This window comes from Triturus cristatus, chromosome 3_2 (assembly GCF_964204655.1).
Source record: "Triturus cristatus chromosome 3_2, aTriCri1.1, whole genome shotgun sequence".
Classification (NCBI taxonomy): Eukaryota; Metazoa; Chordata; class Amphibia; order Caudata; family Salamandridae; genus Triturus; species Triturus cristatus.
The window spans coordinates 742360233-742376915 of NC_140584.1; the positions used below are offsets into that span (position 1 = coordinate 742360233).

Here is a 16683-nt window from a genome sequence, read left to right on the forward strand (position 1 = left end):
AAGGCGTTGCCTTTGGAGCAGCGTGCCCACAGCAGGACTGCACAGTGACCGCCATTAGGTAGTGTTGGGGAGGGCTGGACAGCTGGGAGGCAGGAAAACAGCACTGGAGGGGGCGGGGCCACAGAGGACGAGCAGAGGCAAGGGCACAGAGGAGGAAAAAAGGTGCAAAAGGAGGATAAATAAGAGACGGGAAGAAAAGCAATAAAAGAATAGAAAAGCAATAAATAGATTAAAAAGGAAAGTGAAAAAGAGCAGAGGAGCAAAAAGGCAGAAATCAGAAAAACAGGGCAGAAGCAGAGCAGAGATGCTCCCTACTGGATCACCAGAGATCAGAACCTCGAACTCTGGACCTGGAAGGGTCCCAGGGCAACAGCTACCAAGTGAAGCTGAGCGGCGAAGGAAGCAATTTACTGAGAAGGTCAGTAAGATCACTTCTTTACTGTGCAGTGGCCACCAATAAGTAGTGTTTTGTAGGGCTGGACAGCTTGGAGGTGAGAAGCCGGAAAATGGCGCTGGAGGTGGCTGTGAGGGACGAGCAGCGGCTAGGGAACGGAAAAGGAAAATAAAAGGCACAAAAAGAGGACAAATAAGAGAAGTGAAAAAGTGCAATATTAGATTAGAAAAGCAATAAATTGATAAAAAAAGGAAGAGAAAAAGAGCAGAGGAGCAAAAAGACAGAAAGCAGAAAAACAAAGGGTATAGAGCAGCAGCAGAGCAGAAATGCTCCCCACTGAACCACCAGGGATCAGGGCCTCGAACTCCGGTTCTGGAAGGGTCCGGGGGCAACAGCTACCAGGCGGAGCTGTGCGGCAAGGGAAGCAATTTACTATAAAGTAACCATTGTTACTATTCATAGGTGTAAGCAATAACGTTTAGTAAGTGCTTTTGATACATAATGGGCAGGTAGGCAGACATCCCTGAAAATGCAAAAAGCTGAAGAATTAAAGCCTTTGGCACAATGTCAGTACAAGTGGAAATTTGAGTAAAAATGTCTGTGGTGTGAGGGCTTTACTACCTAGATTAATGTGAAAGGCATCAATGTACAAAAATACCTTTTCAGATTCCACAAAGTGAGTTGCAACTCCTGCTTTTTGCACATCTCTTCCCTTCAATCGAAAGCCAGTAAGTGCAAGATAACAGCCAATGTGTCCTGAAAGTCTCGGTAAGAAGTATCCACCGCCCACATCAGGAAATAAACCTGTATTTAAATACAATCATGAGATTACAGTTAAGTATTAACTATCAATGAGGGACTAGATTAGTATAGTAAGAGCATAGAGAATGGTATATTCAAGTGAACAATAATATAAAAAATGTTTGACAGACATTAATGTAGGCAAAAGGTTACACACATGAATGAAGAAGCAATCCACTTTTCAGCACTTCTCCAATTTGCAACTGAAATTAAATCTAGTAGGCTGAACGCAAAAAACAATTTTACATCGAACGAGCTACAAAGTCAACCATTCCATTCACAGACACTCTGCCCATCTGGAACACACACTGCAAAAATACTTTAGTCAAGATCATCACCAAATTCATAAACGGTCATTGAAAGACTGGAGTCACTTTTGGGCATTGCTGCATTTAAGGGATGGATAATCTTCTTGGGGGGTCCTTAAAATTATGGCTGTAGGTTACTAATGGTAATGCTTTCACTCATCAGCTAATGAAGCACATTTTATGTCAGAACACAATCGCCATATACTAAATTGCTTCCTAGACGTGCTTTCCTAGTTTACATCACATGCAGTACACTGGAATTCAATACATTGTAGCAGTTACTAGGAAATCATTACATTGCAGGCAAATGTTGCTACATTTATATCGGGGGCATTACATCATACGGGACATAAAAACGTGGCGCCACTGTAACTCTATATCAAAAAACTGTTTCTGATGCACGAATTTCTGGAGGAAAAGATACAAACTGCATTAGGTTCATTTACGACACTCTAGTAGATAATATACCTGTTAACAAATCAAAAGAAACAGAGAGAAAAAGAGGACAAGAGACATTTAGTAAAACATTTAGAAAAACATAGAATACCAAGGACAGAGAGAATAATATGACAATCATTCCATCTTGAGGTGAATGGCAAGTTCCTCATCCTGATTCAGACCCCATGTAATCCTAGTCTCACACGCTTCGTTTACAAAAAGCCCAGAGTGGGCCAAGTCCCAGGGGCACTGCCAATTTATTAGCGGGGGCCCCGGCATACCCGGGGACCGCCACGTCCCCGGGGCTGTGAAAAAAAATGCGTTGGGGGTCCCAATCCCCCCCATGCTGCCCTGAGGACCACCACCTTGATGGCCCTGGGGACCGCCACCCCCCAGAGACGGCTCCTGCAGTGTCCCGGGGTGCCCACCCCGGGACACTGCTGTTTGCTATGGCAGGGCAGGAGCCGTGCGGCTCCCGCCCTGTCATAGCAAACTCAGGTTTGGATTTTGGAAGCAAGAGCAGGTTTCCTGCTCTTGTTTCCAAAATCCAAAGAAGATTGCTTTTCCACAAGGGGAGCTGCATGTCAGCAGCTCCCCATGTGGAATAGCAATGCCGGCTCCCGCAGGAGGCGTGGAGCCAGCGGGAATGTGGAGGCATTGGGGCTCCCCCCCTCTGTCCCCAACGGAGTGGTCAGGCCCCGGGGGATGGGGTCCCCGGGGCCAAAAATGGCCTCGGGAGAGGGGCCACGAGGCCCCCTTCCCGTATATTTAATAACAATTAACAAAATAGGGATCAGGCCCTGGCCCCAAGGCCCAAAAAATAGGAAAAGAAGGGAGGCCACACAGCCCCCCTTCAAACATTTTTTTAAAAACAGCATCACGTCAGATGCCCCGCCCCCTCAGTGCATTACTCTGCAAACGCGTCCTGTGGCGCTTTGTAAGTTGAGGAATTAATTCCCCTCGAATCCTGGGGGTCACTGGGGGCCAACTAGCCCACCAGGTACCTCCAGTATGCGCTACAGGGCTGCGTTGCAGAGAGGTGGCACGAGGCCACGCCCCTTTTTACACCTCTCTGCAACACAGCTCTGTGGCGCTTACTGGAGGTACCTGGTGGGCTAGTTGGACCCCAGGGACCCTCAGGGTTCAAGGGGACTTAATCCCCCAACTTAAAACGCGCCCCGTGGCGAAGGGAGGGGATGGGGCCTGATGTGACATGTGTGCAAACACGTCCTGTGGTGTGTTTTAAGTTGGGGGTTTAAGAGAGGTGTAAAAAGGGGCGTGGACTCAGACCACCTCTCTGCAACGTAGTCCTGTGGCGCTTACTGGAGGTTCCAGGTGGGCTAGTTGGCCCCCAGGGACCCTCAGGACTCACGGGGACTTAATACCCCAACTTAAAACGCGCCAAAGTGCGCGTTTGCACACTTGTAACATCAGGCCCCGCCCCCTCACTGTACCACTGTGCAAACGCGGCCCGTGGCGCATTTTAAGTTGACTAAGTCCCCCTTCAATCCTGAGGGTCCCTGGGGGCCAACTAGCCCAACAGGTACCTCCAGTAAGTGCCACAGGGCTGCGTTGCAGAGAGGTGGTCCGAGGCCATGCACCTTTTTACACCTTTCTGCAACGCAGCTCTGTGGCACTTACTGGAGATACCTGGTGGGCTAGTTGGACCCCAGGGACCCTCAGGATTCAAGAGGACTTAGTCCCCCAACTTAAAACACACCACGGGGCGTGTTTGCACAGTGGTAATGGCAGGGGGCGGGGTCTGATGTGACGTGTACCACAGCGAGCCTGCAGTGCGCTTTTTACCTACTATGGATAATTGATTTAATTTCAGTTTATGTGTGCCTATATATTTACGGACTTTGACTAAAACACCCACTGGGGTTTTACGGGACTGAAAGCATGGCTCAGATAATGTGGACTACAATAACCATGAAGCCACTGTGACGCCCATTGAGGCGGGGATTGTGTATGCAATAAATCAACGTCCCAAAGTATTTTCTGTCTTGTCTGTACACATTTAAATGGAGTATTTTTGCCAGTGATCAAGGGTACTGGGATACCTGAAACACGTTTGGCTTTAACTTGAAAGCGTGGGAGGAACGCTGTGCCTGCTGCCACCTGAGGCATATGTGCTCTCACCCCTTTTTTTAGGTCTCGCCTGAGCCAGCGCTTTAGCGCTGCTCTGGCGAGAGCTTTAGTAAACGGGGGGATTTGGAAGTGCAAACTAGTGCTTTTCAGGCCTCCAAATACAGTGCATATGCGCCGGGCGCGCGCACCATTTGGCAGCCTGCGTGATCATTTCGCGGCCGCTTTGATGTTCTCAGCGAGCCGAGCCGCGCGGCCACTGAGAACATCAAAGCGGCCGCGAAAGCGCACACCATTTGCCAGCCTTCGTGCCTCTCTCCCATTAGAGGGCGCGAGGTGCCCTACCCCCTCCCTTATCCCACTTCCTGCTTGTTTAGCCTGGCTGCCCTCTCGTAATACAGAGATCACACAAGTCTCCGAGGTCTCCACTGCATCCCATTAAAAGGCACTCACTGATCGCGCCTTCACCTGTTAGTGAGGTTTCACTGTATATTTTAGTATGGTTCAGATGTTAAGTTTCTTAATGAGCACTTATATATTTACAGTAAACATACATTTCTAATGTGTTGCTTCTTTAGTAAACATTTAGATTTGAATTAATGCCTCATTTGCATATCTTTACTGACCCGGATCCTTTCTCGGGTGTCAGATGGGACCTGAGTAAAATACCGCAGTGGGTAGATCTCTTGGTTAGATTATGATTTGAACCAGGCGTGCAGCTCAACCTTCTCTTTTGGAGGCCACTAAATCAGTTTCCGTTCACCCCGATAGGGAAATTAACAATGTCTGTTTAAGAGAAGCCAAGAGGCAGTTTTGGTTCTGATCCGTATTCTTCAAGTTTGATGTATTTGCATCTCATTAGCGAGGCTGGCCATAGGTATGCATATTAAGGAGCCGTATTTCTTAGTTTCTTTGCTTGTCGCCATCAGAAAGAAGTACTTGTCAGAAACCACCGTTTAATATGAGTATTTTTGTTTATACATTTTTTTATTTACTTTCAAACAGGACTAGAGTACTTGTACGTAAGTGCAAGAATAGTGCAGAGTGCGCGCACCATCAGTCGTTGCTATATTACAGAAAATCTACCACGGCCTCCGTTGCTGAAACAAGTGATACTTTGTCTGCCTAGCAGAGCGCCCTGCTTCTTGCCTGCCATGTTAAATGCCTCTGTGTTTTAGGGTGCGTCTACTCTCCAGGCCTTAATGACGCTAACGTAGGTGGCTGTAGGTCAAGACTGCACCCACACTTGTGGGATCTCCCAATGACTACCTTAAACGTTACATGCTTGGGATCCCTGGCACGGAGCCAGGCTGCATGAAGGCCTGGCTCTGCTCCAGAGACTCCATACCCTCCCACCAGAGCAGTCTTTACCTTCCAGACCACCTCCTAAGCTTCCTAAAGCCCTCGTGGGGGGTAGTAAAATGGACCCCCAACTCCATGGGTGGTCTACATGCTCCATCCTTCTCAAGGGCTGCGTTGCCCTGTGTGTGTTTCCTAGAAGGGGGACATGAAAACTGATGATTGGATATTAAACAGCGGAATAACAATGGTGAAAGCGAGGACTATGTTTTTCAAAAACAAATTTGACATCTATTCTCCATCCAATAGGAAAAACAAGCATTTGTAATGCAATAGGTCTCGTACTTAGCGGAGTTTTAGCTATTGGCATTGTAAATAACAATGCCTTTTATTTATGTTTTAAAAAAATAAATAAAATAAAAGGCATTATTATTTGAAATGTCAATAGCTCAAACTCGCGTAAATGCGAGACCTATTGCATTGCAAATGCTTGGTTAGATGTTTCTCCCCGCTTGTAAGTTTCTCGTCCCGCTCTCTCTCATTTACTTCATTTGTGTGTTTATTTTTTCTCACCAGAGCTCCCTCTAGTCTACTCTACGCTATAATCTCTCTAGGTTTATTTTATGCTTTTCTTACTGGGGAACGGGGTTTGCGTACCGGCGTCGGTTCCACAGCCTATGATTCTGGCAAAATCACATAATATAATTGCGTGTAAAAAATAAAAATCTGAACTTCTGTACCCTTCTTTCTATTCTACCACTAACTTTAGCCTCCGTTCTCCCTTCTTCCACTTCAGGCTCCATCTACCATCTCTAGGTGTGTTTAGTCAGGTCTTTCTCACTCTTTCTATTCAGAAGGGTCTCCCTCCTTCTGCAGGGAGAGTTAATTGACCCCCGCCCACCTCCTGTGCATCCCACAGCAGTGTTCCCGCCAACCTCCTTCCACGTCGTCGAGGGGGAGTGGGGGTGATAGGGACCTGTAATTACGACCTCATTATAGGGTGCGTGCATGCGGCAGACCAGCAGGGCTTCCCTCTCAGCCCCCCCTTCTTTCTCCCCTCCCCCACCTCATTATTTCCTCTCTTCTGCCTCTCGAGTTACTCCTCCCAGTTCTCTTCTCGCGGTCGATCCTCTGTTCCTACCTACCCCCAGTGGCTCAACAAGGGAGCAGTGGGCCATAATGAAAGCAAGTAAAAAGAACCCCACGCCCCTCTGTTGGTGAATCAAATAGTGGCATATGTCGGTGCAGTGCACCTGGTATCACTGCACCTTCTGCACTATTCATATCTAAGCCGCTGCACCTCTCTATGTCTGCTGGGGACTGCATGAATGTTTGTATGCTTGTGTATGACTGATGTCATTTGAGATGTCATCAGTGATGTCATGAGTGATGTCACTGACCATGTCATGAGTGATGTAATATGTGACGTCATCAGCAGTGCATTGCGGGCACGCGAGTTATAGTTAGCTGAACTAACTATAACGGGGGAATTTCAATGGTTTTGTACGAGTGAAAAGTCCAGTTAACTATAACACCCCTGAAACCTATGGTTTTTTCAGTGAATTTCTGAGGTTTTTTAAATGTTAATTCATAACTATAACGTGCCTGAAACCTATGTTTTTTTCTGTGAATTTCAAAGGTTTTTTAAATGCTAATTTCTAACTATGCCTACAGAGATAGGACATGTGAAGAAAGAAGAAAGAATGCACAGAAAGAAAAAAAGAAGTGCAGAAAGAAGCAACAGAAGTCCTCAAAGACGAAGAAAAGTGCAGGAAGAAGGATAACGTGCAGGAAGAAGGATAACGTGCAGAAAGAACAAAAAAGAGCAGAAAGAAGCCTTGTTGCAAAATCATCCTGTACCCTCAACTTTTTCAGACTGATACTGGTGGTAACTGAGTCTGACTAACCAGTCCTAGAGCCAGTGCTATGTTAAAAGACACTTAGAATACAGTGAAAACACCTACATACACTAGGGAACATTATGCGTTGGGGTCCCCCTGTGATTAGCATGACCTCCTCTGTAAGCCCCTAGTATATAATAAGGCAGGGGGATTAAAACTACCTCTTAAAACAGGCCACAGGGCGTTTTTGCACACGTTAACTCAGGCCCCGTCCCCTCCCTTCACCACTGTGTAAACACGCCCTGTGTCCGTTTTTAGTTGGGAGATTAAGTTCATTTGAATCCTGAGGGTCCCTAGGGTCCAACTAGCCCACTAGGTACCTCCAGTAAGTGCCACAGAGCTGTGTTGCAGAGAGGTGTAAAAAGGGGCTTGGCCTCAGAACACCTGTCTGCAGCGCAGCTCCCTGGCGCATACTGGAGATGCCTGTTGGGCTAGTTGGCCCTCAGGGACCCTCAGTATTGAAGAGGAATTAATCCCCCAACTTACAACTCGCCAGGGGGCGCGTTTGCAGAGTGCTGCAAGGAGGGGGCATGGCCTCCGGCACGATGCCAGTCTTTTATTTATTTTAATTTTTTAAGAAGGGGGGGGCTGTCTGGTTCCCCTTCTTATTCTAATTTATTGGCCCTGATGACCCCATCCCCCAGGGCCTGTCTCCTAATTATATTTTTTTGACCCCAATCCCCAGGGCCGGCCACTGTTTTTTATTATTTTTTAAAAATATATATTTATAGACACACCTAGGACCTGCTGGACAAACCGTACGTACCTATCACCATGACGATTTGCGTGATATTCATTAAAAGGCGACTATGCATACAATGAATCCACATGGAATGTATTTACACCACTAGTGAAGCTCTGACATGTCTGATGCCCTACCGTGCCTAATCCCGGTAGACACCCTTGTCGTTTATTTATACAAACATGGGTAGCTATTGACGGGCACATTTAATACACATGCACAACAAGCCATTCAAAGGGGATTCGACAAAAATTCGACTAGTAACAATAAAGTTCCTAATACCCGCCTTCTCTGAACAGTTAGCTTGCTGCCCCATCCCCCTCCTCCCTATCCTCTGTTGTGTGAATCCATGGACTAGCCTCCTCCCTCCTGCCATGCATGGTCTGATGTGCTGCCACTGCCCTCAATTTAGTATGATGTACCAGTCCACTCCTCCTGCCCTCCATTGCCCAATTCTATGCCCCATCATTGACCTCCTGCTAAAACTCTGTGCTTAGCTTGCTGCCCCTATTCTCCTTCCCCCTGCCCTCCGATGTCTTTGTGCATGCCCCTGCTCCATCCTTTTTGCCCACCATGTTCCATGGACCTGCCACTCCTATCTACTATGAGTGTTCTGTTGAGCTGCCCCTCCCCTCCCACCTGCTTAGCATTGTCAGATGACTGTAACCTGTCCCTGCCACCTCCACCCTGCCTGTCCACATGCCATGCCCCTATCCTCTTCCTCCTGTCCTACATAGTCCATTGTACTGCCACACCCTTCTGCCCTCCCTGGTCTGTTGTGATGCAACTGCTCCTCCTGCCTGCCCCGTGCGGTCTGTTGTGAGGCCCCTTCCCCTGAACTTTCTTGTCTGTGCACAGGTCCTGACCCTCCCTTCTATCCTCCATCGTCCTTTGTGCATGCCCTTGCACCCTCCTTCTTGCCCATCATAGCCATTGTGCTGCCACTAACCCTCCCACTTGCCATGCATGGTCTTCTGTGCTGCCATGGCCCCTCCCACCTTCCCTGTGTGGTCAGTTAGCTGCCCCTGACCCCCTCCCACCTTCCCTCCATAGTCTGTGTGTATGCCATCACAGTCTCACTGTTGCTCTTCATGGTGTGTCTTGCTTCTAGTGCCCATCCTGCCTGACCTCCATGGCTATCTTGCTGCTCCTGCCCCCTTGCCCCCAGCCCTCTGTTTACATGTGCAGACCCCTACTCCCTCCCTCCTGGCTTGTCTGTTCCATTGTAATGCCCCTGATCCGTCCCTCCTGCCCTTTATGGTCTGTTATGCTGCAGCTTTCTCTCCTGTCTGTCCATTATGGTCAGCTAGCTACAATTGCCTCTTGCCCCTCAGTTCTCTGTTGTCCATGTGCATGGTCCTGTCCCCTCCCTCTTGCTTTCTATGGATTGTTGTGCTGCACTCCCGTCCCGCATGCCCTGTGTGGTATATTGTGCTGCTGCAAACCCTGATGCCTGCCCTGCAGGGTCAGTTTGGTGCACCTCTCCATGTCCTTCCTGTCCTCTGTTATCCAAGTCCATGTCCCTACCCCATTTCCTTCCATGATCCAATGTACCATATTTGCGAACAATTTGAACTTGGTAAGAGGGAGATTTTGAAAAAAAACTGGGGTATTGATTTTCCCCTTTGAGTTACATTGAAAAAGAGGAGATTGTAGACAGGAGACAGATCAAATAAAGCCCATTTGAGCTTAAAAACATTGGACGTTTCCTGGCTGAATCGGGTCTGTTGGTATGTATGGTTGTACTACCATTGCCTCTTCCTTCTGCCCACAATGGTCAATTACACTGCCACAGCCTCTCTTGCAAGTCCTGTATTGTTTTATTTGTTGCCCCTGCCCCCCTTTCCACTGCCCTCCATAGTCTGTTGTGCTTCCACCGCCCTTCCTGCCTGCTCAGTGTAGTTAAATTGTTGCCTTTGCACCCTCCTACCTGCCTTCAATTTTCAGAGTCCGTGCCCCTGGCCTCTGCCTCTCAACAGTCTCCTAATGAACAACTAGATTACTAACATTCTATATTTATTACAAAAGTGTGGAACGCCTGACGTCATCTTGATGTAATCAAAACTGTAATACCTAGAGCATTTCCTTTAGAAATTACATATATGAGAGGGTCTTATTGGCATCAAAATTATGGTTAGTGCTCTAAAAGACTAAAATAAGGACATATTTTCTGAGTTTTCAAATAGCGACAAAGCACTTTTAAATTATTTGTTATCTTTATGTTTTTTTATCCAGTTGACCACTTGATTAAATGTTGCACTTAGGGGAGAGGATGTGGTGTTACTTCCAGAACTGCTGACTTTGCAACTGGGGAACCAGGTTGCAGTTTCTGCTTCAGCCGACATTCTGTGATTCTGGTCAAATCACTTGGTATCCCCATGTCTACAACCAAAATGAAGTTGTTCTTGTGTGATGTAACCAATGCTCATGTAAAGCACTCCAATACCTGACAGGTCTGCACTATATAACACTGCAAAAACACAAAATAATAAGTGTTTTGCACACTTCTGTCATTGGTCTATATTTGGGCTACATCTGGGTGATTTTGGGCTACATTTGGGCTCTTTGGTCTCCGGTGGCCATCTTGGGAGATTTATTTGTTATGAAGTTTCCTAATTTCCTCATGTACTGCAGTCTCCTCAGTAGGAAATGCTTTCAGTTTTTTACTTTGACTCCATCATGAAGGTATTCAGATATGTCACACATTTGCCATAAATTCTGAATGTTAGCACTCTAGTTGATCATTAGATCACTGTAGTAAAACTACTGTTCACCATTGAAGTCTGCTCCTGGTATTAAAAGTGCATGTTTCAGTCTGCATGTCAGAATTTTTTAATGAAATAGAAGAGGATTTGAGAAGTCACTCAAAATGTGCCCTCATTTTCTTTCTTCAGCATTAATCATAATTTCTATGGCAAAATGAACCCCCTCATTGTGATCCTTTTTAAATTAAATGTTTTAAGTGTTACCAGTTTATTCCAATCAAGATGGCTTCAGGTGTGCCATACTTTTGTCATAATGAAGACAGTAAGCGCTCTAGTTGTTTTTAAGAACACTCTGGGACATTCTGTCATTGGGCTATACTTGGGCTACATCTGGGTGATATTTGGGCTACATTTGAGCTCTTTTGTCTCTGGTGGCCATCTTGGGAGACTTATTTGTTATGAAATTTCCTCATTTACTGCAGTCTCCTCAGTAGGAAATACTTTCAGTTTTTTACTTTGATTCCATCAAGAAGGCATTCAGATGTGTCACACATTTGCCATAAATTCAGAATGTTAGCACTCTTTTTGCTCATTAGATCACTGTAGTAAAGCTACTGCTCACCAGGGAAAACTGCTGCTGGTATTGAAAGTGCATGTTTCAGTCTGCATGTCAGAATCTTTTAATGAAATAGAAGAGGATTTGAGAAGTCACTCAAAATGTGCCCTAATTTTTCTTTCTGCAGCACTAATCATACTTTTTATGGAAAAATGAACCCCCTCATTTTGTTCCTTTTTAAATTAAATGTTTTAAGAGTTACCACTTTAATCCAAGCAAGATGGCTTCAGGTGTGCCATACGTTTATCATAAGTAGGACTGTTAGCGCTCTAGTAGTTCTTTGGAACACTCTGGGAAGCTGCAGTAGAACACAAAGGAATCAACTGACAGTCTCTGCCCTTGTTGGATGTACATGTTTTACTGAGAATGTCAGACTTCATTCTCACATGACTGAGAAAGATAATGTGAATTTACAGAAAATAAGCTCACAGTTTAGCTTATAGATCACCTTCCAAACCTCTGTGGGAAAAGCATGAGAAAATATTTTTCTCTCAATCATATCCCAGCAGAAGGCTTTTTCACATGGTGAAATCACCTTAGAACATACCACAATTCCTAAAATTAGTATGGTACCATCAACAAATGATTTATAATGTAACTAAAGTCTTAAAACCTTCTATTAACTGCAATGCTTTTTAATGAGGTGCTATCATGTATATTGATCCCGAGATGGCTGCCAACACTTCTTGGATGAAGTGCTGACAGCCAATCAGATCTCGGGATGAGATGTGTGGTTAGGCTCCGCCCACATATATATATGATTTTACTTTTGATTTTCTCAGGAACTACTGAACAGATTGACGCCAGACCTGCAAAAGGCACTTCCCTGACCTGAGGACTACCTCTTTGCCAAATTTCAAGTAATTCTGTTCAGCCGTTCGGGCTGTACCTTGGACTAAAGGTCCCTATGGAAAATTGCATGGGGAAAACGTGTTTTGGGACCCCCCTTTTTTCTCAGCCTCCGCTTGACGAATCCCCCTGAGACTTTCAGGGTAGGAGCGGAGCGGAGCGCCCCACCTATTTTGAAAATTTCGCGAGGATTCGTCAACCGGCGCCAAAGTTATTCCAAATAGAATGTTGCGGATTTCCTATGGAAACACGGTCCTAACTATAACTATCTACTGGCGACCGCCAGTAGATAATATATATATATATATATATATATATATATATATATATATATATATATATATATATAGAGAGAGAGAGAGAGAGCGAGAGAGAGAGACGATATTTCTATTTTAAATAGTTTGCACGCACATATAAAAAATATTTTAAAAACTGAGAACTCTGGGTACTTTCCTGGTTTAGGTGGAGAGCAGCTCCTGTTTAGAGCACCATACAACACCAGCAACACTCTGAATCTACTCAACTCAAATGTCTATTTTTCTAGCAAAGTCTTTAAGCATAGGATTAGCACAATGCATCTATGCCGAGCTGTAAAATAACAAAAGCCTTTTACCACTCCAGGCCCAGTATTACAGCTTTGTACTGGTAAAATACCATCCAAGCCAACCTGGAATAAATAAAGACAGCCCTTGACACAGGCTTCACTATCATTATAGCTCTTCAAAGAGGTTTAACTTTGTCCGGACACAAGGGAGCACCCATTAAAAGTCAAAACAATACAGTTTCAGGCTTAGAGTGCCCCATAAATTATGCAAATAAACAGAGAACTCTAGGTAGTTCCAAGTTTAGGTGGACAGCAGCTCCTGCATAGAGCATCTTACAACTCCAACAACACTCTACTCACCTCAAATGTCTGTTTTTCTAGCAAAGTTCTCAAGCATAGGTTAGTTCAGTGCCATCCACACCGAGCTAGAAAGGGACAAAGTATTTTGCCCTTTCTACATAAAAGTCTTCAAGCACAGGATTAGCACAGTGTTATTCACGCCGAGCTGCAAAATGCCATCATCCTTTTCCCATTCCGGGCACAGTATTACAGCTTGGATTGGTAAAATACCATCCAAGCCAAAGGGAATGAATAATGTCAACCCTGGACAGGTGTTTCACTATCATTATAGCTCTTCAGAGAGGTCTAGCTTTGTACAGACTGTGTACAAACACAAGGGAGCACCCACTATAAGTCAAAACAATACCCTTACCCAACAAAGTAACAACTTTCAAAAACCAGACTAAGAACGAAACTCCTGAGTAATGGAAAATGTATTTTCGTTTCATCACAAGGGATTAAAAGGTTCACTTAAAGTGATAAATGAATAAATAGCTGCCGTCATGTAACGTTGGTGGTAGAAAAATAAATCAGGCATGCACTTAAAATTTAAAGCTTTTAAATGTAATCCTCCTTAATATTTTAATGGCTCACTTTGCTGGAACTGTTCTGAGGTGAACAGCGTGTCTCCTCACAGACTTGCGCCCTTTTCCAGCACATCTTTCAAAGGAGATGCTGATGACTTCTCTGCCTCATGATCAGCAGAAGACACACACACTTCCATTTCACTAGCTCTACCTTATCTTTTTATTAAGAATCACTTAAAGGCTTGTAACACTTAGCAAATGGAAGCCAAATACAAAGGCTTCCTTTCAATTTCTTTATTTACCGATAGTAACCCAAAGTAACAATTACATTTCCAGTAAATCAGTCTAAATCTGCTTACTTTGGTACAGTATTTACAGCATACATGTTGAAAAACCACCAGTTTCAAAGCACAGCGCATGGTAACATCTGGAATTCAACAGCCTCATTACGAGTAGCCTAAAAATTCAGATTGGGCCGGTAACAGGAGTTACAGACATCATTGGAATTACAAATTTTGCTGGAACACCATCACTTTGCAGAATTTCAACGGGAAATGTCACCTCCTACAAGCAGGCAAATTCTCCAGGTAGAATAGCCAGGAGTGAACATTGAAAAATCGACACAAAAGATACATTATGCGTGTTATTCCCTAAACAAGCATTGCCAAAGTCAATTTGTCTGGCATTGTCCGCCAACCTTTCGGCAATACTTGTTTTGTTATGGTTTTTGCAAAGCATTATTGTTAGGGAAGCTGACATGTCACCACCAAATCTAAAAAAATTGAAAAAACTCAAAGCCTAAAATGCAATAATGTTTTTTTGATCTAAAAAAAGTACAAATTACCGCAGTAATCCCTGACACTGAAGGGAACTACTTTGGGTGTGGAAGTGCTAATTTTGAAAGGGCAGCATACCGTAATTCTTAGTGGATTGGGCTGACGCATTGCCACTTGATGCATGCTGGAGTGGGTGGAAGAAAAATGCGAATGACATAATCACAGACTAATGGATAAGGTCTGGCTTAAAAACAACACTTGTAACTTTGTTGTATATATTTATATTTTATAGGTCATTAGGGGATGGTATTGGCTGGCAGACTTTTGTCTTTGAGAAAGAAGGCAAGAAAGAAAAAAGTCAAGTAAAGAAAAAAGAAAAAGAAAATGTGAGTAAGAACGGAAGAAACGAACGAAGACAAGAAAGGAAGAAAGAATTTAAAAAAGGAAGGAAGGCAAAAAGGAAGGATGAGAGGAAAGAAATAAAGGAAGGTAGACAAACAAGGAAGACAGAAAGAAGGAAAGAAAGAAAGGAAGCATAAAGGAAGGAAAAGAAGGAAGAAAGAAAGAAGGATATAAAGCAACAAACAAGAAGCAGTAAAGAAAGCAGGAAAAAAGAAGAAAATAAGAAAAAAGAAAGAAAAATTAAGAAAGAAAGGAAGAAGTAAAGAAGGCAAAAAGAAAAAAGAAGGAAAGAAGTCAAAAAGAAAGAAAGAAGATGCAAAAGAAGAAAGGAAAAATGGAAGATGGCAAAAAGAGCGAAAGAAGTCAAAAATGTAATAAAGAAAAAATGCACAAAGATGAAAAGAGAAGGAAACACAGCATAAAAGGAAAAACAGCAAAAGAAAAAAGAAAAAGGCAAAAACAGAGAGACGGCAAAAACAAAGAAAGAATGAAGGAAAGAAAGAAAGAACGAACGAACGAAAGAAAAAGGGAAGAAGGGAAACTAAACAACATAGTAAAATAGAAAGAACACAAGTAAAAAGGAAACAGCAAAAAAGATGGAGAAGGATAAAAGAAGGATTGACAGAAAGAAGGCAAAAAGAAAAAGGGTGGAAAGAAATAAAAGGAAAGAATGCAAAAAAGATAGAAAGAAGGAAAGAAAGAAGAACGAGGCAAAGAAGAAAAAAGAAGGAAGACAGAAATAAACAAGGAAACAAGGGAGGAAAGAAATAAGGAAAATGCAATAAAGAAGGAAAGAAGGCAACAGATAAGGAAAGAAAGCTAAAAAGAGAGAAAGGATGAAAGAAGGCAGAAAAAAGAGAAGGTAAGTAGAGAAAAAGAAAGATGACAATAAAGAAAGAAGGCAAAAACAAAAGAAGAAAAGAAGGCAAAACAGTAAGAATGGTGAGAATAAATGAAGGAAAGAAAAAAAAAGAAAGAAAGAAGGCAATAAGGAAAGAAGACCAAAGGAAAGAAGACCAAAGGAAAAAAGACCAAAGGAAAGAAGGGGAGAACGGAAAAGAAAGAAAGAATGTAAGAAGGGAAATTAAAAGGAAAGAAGGCAAAAATGGAAAGAAAGAAGAAAAGCAGGGCTAAAAAGGGAAAAAGGCAGAAAAGAAAGAAATGAAGTAAAAAGAAAAGACAAAAAAGAAAAGATAAGAAAGCAAAAAAGAAAAAAGGGAAGAAAGAAGATAAGATGGAACAAAGGGAAGGAAGAAGATGAAAAAAGCAAGGAATGAGGGTTCATAGTATTCAGTATGGGATACTCTAACCCAAATTACACTCCACCTACATTTAAATAAAAGTGTTACAAGTGTTCTGCAAATTACACACGAGGAAGCTTGATTTTCTTCCAGGTCAAAACCTATTAAAGAAACATTAGTGAAACTGAGCCCACGAACACAATATAATATGCTGTAAAATAGCAGCAATGTAGGAAACAACGGTCCTTGAAGGGGGAAGTGTGACCTCCACTTCCACGGACACCTAGTGAATAACCATCAATAGATTGGTTTTACTAGAAATAATATATTTTATTTGATTACTCAACATTTGGAATCTTATGAAGACGAAATCATTTAACTCTGTTAACATATATTCAAAATTAGAGCGGTGTTTCAAACTACGCAACGGTGCAGTAAAAGTAAAGTGAGTAAGAAGTGCGCTAGTGTTATACAATCTATACATAAATAGTAACTGTGGAGGATGCACAGTTGTTTGATCGAAACTCTAACACAGTAGCGGCCGGTATCTGGGCAAAGTGACTGGGGAGGGGAGAACCGGGGACTGACAAAAGAAAAAAGAAAAACAATTATTTCCCTGCATCCACGTTCCAATCTGGCTCCGACTTGGTTCAGAGCACTGCAGGCACAGGCTCCCAGAAACCCCTGCGGCCAATCCTGACGTTGCATGAAAG

General features: G+C 43.7%; 1 protein-coding gene across 1 annotated transcript in view; it reads right to left on the reverse strand.

Annotated features, from left to right (window-relative positions):
* Positions 1 to 16683, reverse strand: part of HIBCH (3-hydroxyisobutyryl-CoA hydrolase) — a 951762-nt gene that overhangs the window by 331109 nt on the left and 603970 nt on the right. Inside the window, exon 8 of the mRNA XM_085648807.1 lies at positions 1053 to 1198. Coding sequence (XP_085504933.1) covers positions 1053 to 1198 — 146 coding nt within the window. The remainder of the gene's footprint in view (positions 1 to 1052; positions 1199 to 16683) is intronic.